The sequence below is a fragment of the Aspergillus brasiliensis genome (genome assembly GCF_001889945.1).
Source record: "Aspergillus brasiliensis CBS 101740 unplaced genomic scaffold ASPBRscaffold_84, whole genome shotgun sequence".
Taxonomy (NCBI): domain Eukaryota; kingdom Fungi; phylum Ascomycota; class Eurotiomycetes; order Eurotiales; family Aspergillaceae; genus Aspergillus; species Aspergillus brasiliensis.
The window spans coordinates 1-1,718 of record NW_027137523.1 but is presented as its reverse complement, the minus strand read 5'-3'; the positions used below and the strand labels follow the sequence as shown (position 1 = coordinate 1,718).

Genomic DNA, 1,718 nt, shown 5'->3' with positions numbered 1-1,718 from the left:
GATATGTCGATCTCGAATGGTATTACAAATTATGTTAGGTGGAGTGTTTCATGGCCTACCTCACGCGGTCCCACTTCGGACTAACCAGACAGTGTTTTGAGAGACAAGACATTACATGTAATAAACTGAGTGTACTTTTGTTCTCGGAGAATATCACGCAGGGCACTAGGTAAGACTTGTTAGTCCAGAATAGTGTGTATGTTTTCATTTGCTCCACCCTCTGCGCACTAGCCATGCGGGTGGACAATACACAATGATTCGTGGATCTTCGCATTAGAGGTAATTGAGGAATCAAACATTGTGCGGCTAACAAGGTAGCGCTGGCCTGACATGCGGGTCGCAATCGCCGACTCCTGCGCATCAACAGCTCTTAATCGCAGGACACAGTTCGATCTTGGAGGCCTGCGTGGTGGCCAGCTGACGTTAGACACAAGGAGCCAGATCACTTGCGAAAGAGGGTACGTTGTTGGCTTGCTTTATCCAAGGACTACTAATGCTCATGAAACAAGATAGAAAGGATCCAGCTTTTGGCCCACATTTTGCGCAAGCAGGGCCGATATAATATTACATCCGACAAGCTTCTGGAGATTGCGCGCAGCTGTAGGAGGGAGTTCAATGATCAGAGGAAGTTCGCGATTATCGAGGAGATTTTCAAAGTGCGGAAGACGGAGGAAGAATATGAGCGAGATGACATCGGTAAGTGCCCACGAACTTCCAATAACTAATATTATGTAGAAGGCGCGAGCCTAACGTGTGCCTAGATGCATCAAGATGCGTATACGTGGTGGACCGGAAATCGCAGTCCAAGGGCAAGAAGGATGCAGATTCGGTCGCCAAGCCTGAGCCAAGAGTCGAGCCAGAGGAGCCGAGCGTGACACGCCAAAAGCTAAGCATTCAAGCACAGGCAAGGCTAACATGAACAGCATGGCCTGTCATCTTTTGCTGTTGGCGTCTGCTGTAGTCTGCTGCGCGCAATCAATCTCGACTGGAAAAGATACTAATATAGCAATGCATAGCCAGTCATGCTAGTGTAGACATAAAAGGGCCTGAATAGCACCTGGGGGTAAATATAACCAGGCCATTCACCGGTTTTGGAACGCCCTGCTCGATCCCAGCTCAGATCTTCTATTTGTGGGTGTTGTTGTTCGATACACAGAGGTTCCATTGGTCGATCAGGACACAACCCAGGATCAATGATGCGCCAGGTTGGTATATGCATCTTAGAAATCTGGTACCATAGGAAGTAACAGCAGGCAGACTTATTTTCGATCAAGCTGACGGAGAGTTCGTTTTCTGGTTGCGTCAGCTCGACCTTCGGGTAAAATTGATCTTTAGGGTTCCATTTCATCGCGATCCCTGGTCAGTGGGAAGGGTGACTGGCACTGATCAAATAATCAATTTGGGCTCGCAAGCAGTAGAGTCCTGCACGGTAGGCATGGCCAAGGGAATACCCCAGTAGATACTCCTACCAGGATGGGAATCACCTCGCCGAGTGTCAAGACTACGTAAGTCCAGACCATCCAAGACTGAACACTATCAGTTTACGTAATCTCTAATCTCTACATTGACTTAGCAGGCGCGTATAACGCGACGTAATGAAGAAGGAAAAAAGGAAACAGGCCCAGCGCCTCCACCACTGAAACGGACGGTCAGGCCGAATTGACCATAGTTATTGACGGCACGTCAGACGCACTTCAGATATATTGGTTGGTAAGATG

The 1,718-nt window shown here is 48.4% G+C and overlaps 1 protein-coding gene across 1 annotated transcript; it reads left to right on the top strand.

The window, feature by feature from the left end:
* Positions 1-330: 330 nt before the first annotated feature.
* Positions 331-1,030, top strand: ASPBRDRAFT_212109 (uncharacterized protein; the record flags this gene model as incomplete). Its single annotated transcript, XM_067621958.1, has 3 exons — positions 331-458; positions 518-696; positions 762-1,030. 3 exons carry the CDS (start codon positions 331-333, stop codon positions 917-919), a joined length of 465 nt encoding a protein of 154 aa, XP_067472685.1. The 3' UTR covers positions 920-1,030.
* Positions 1,031-1,718: the final 688 nt, after the last annotated feature.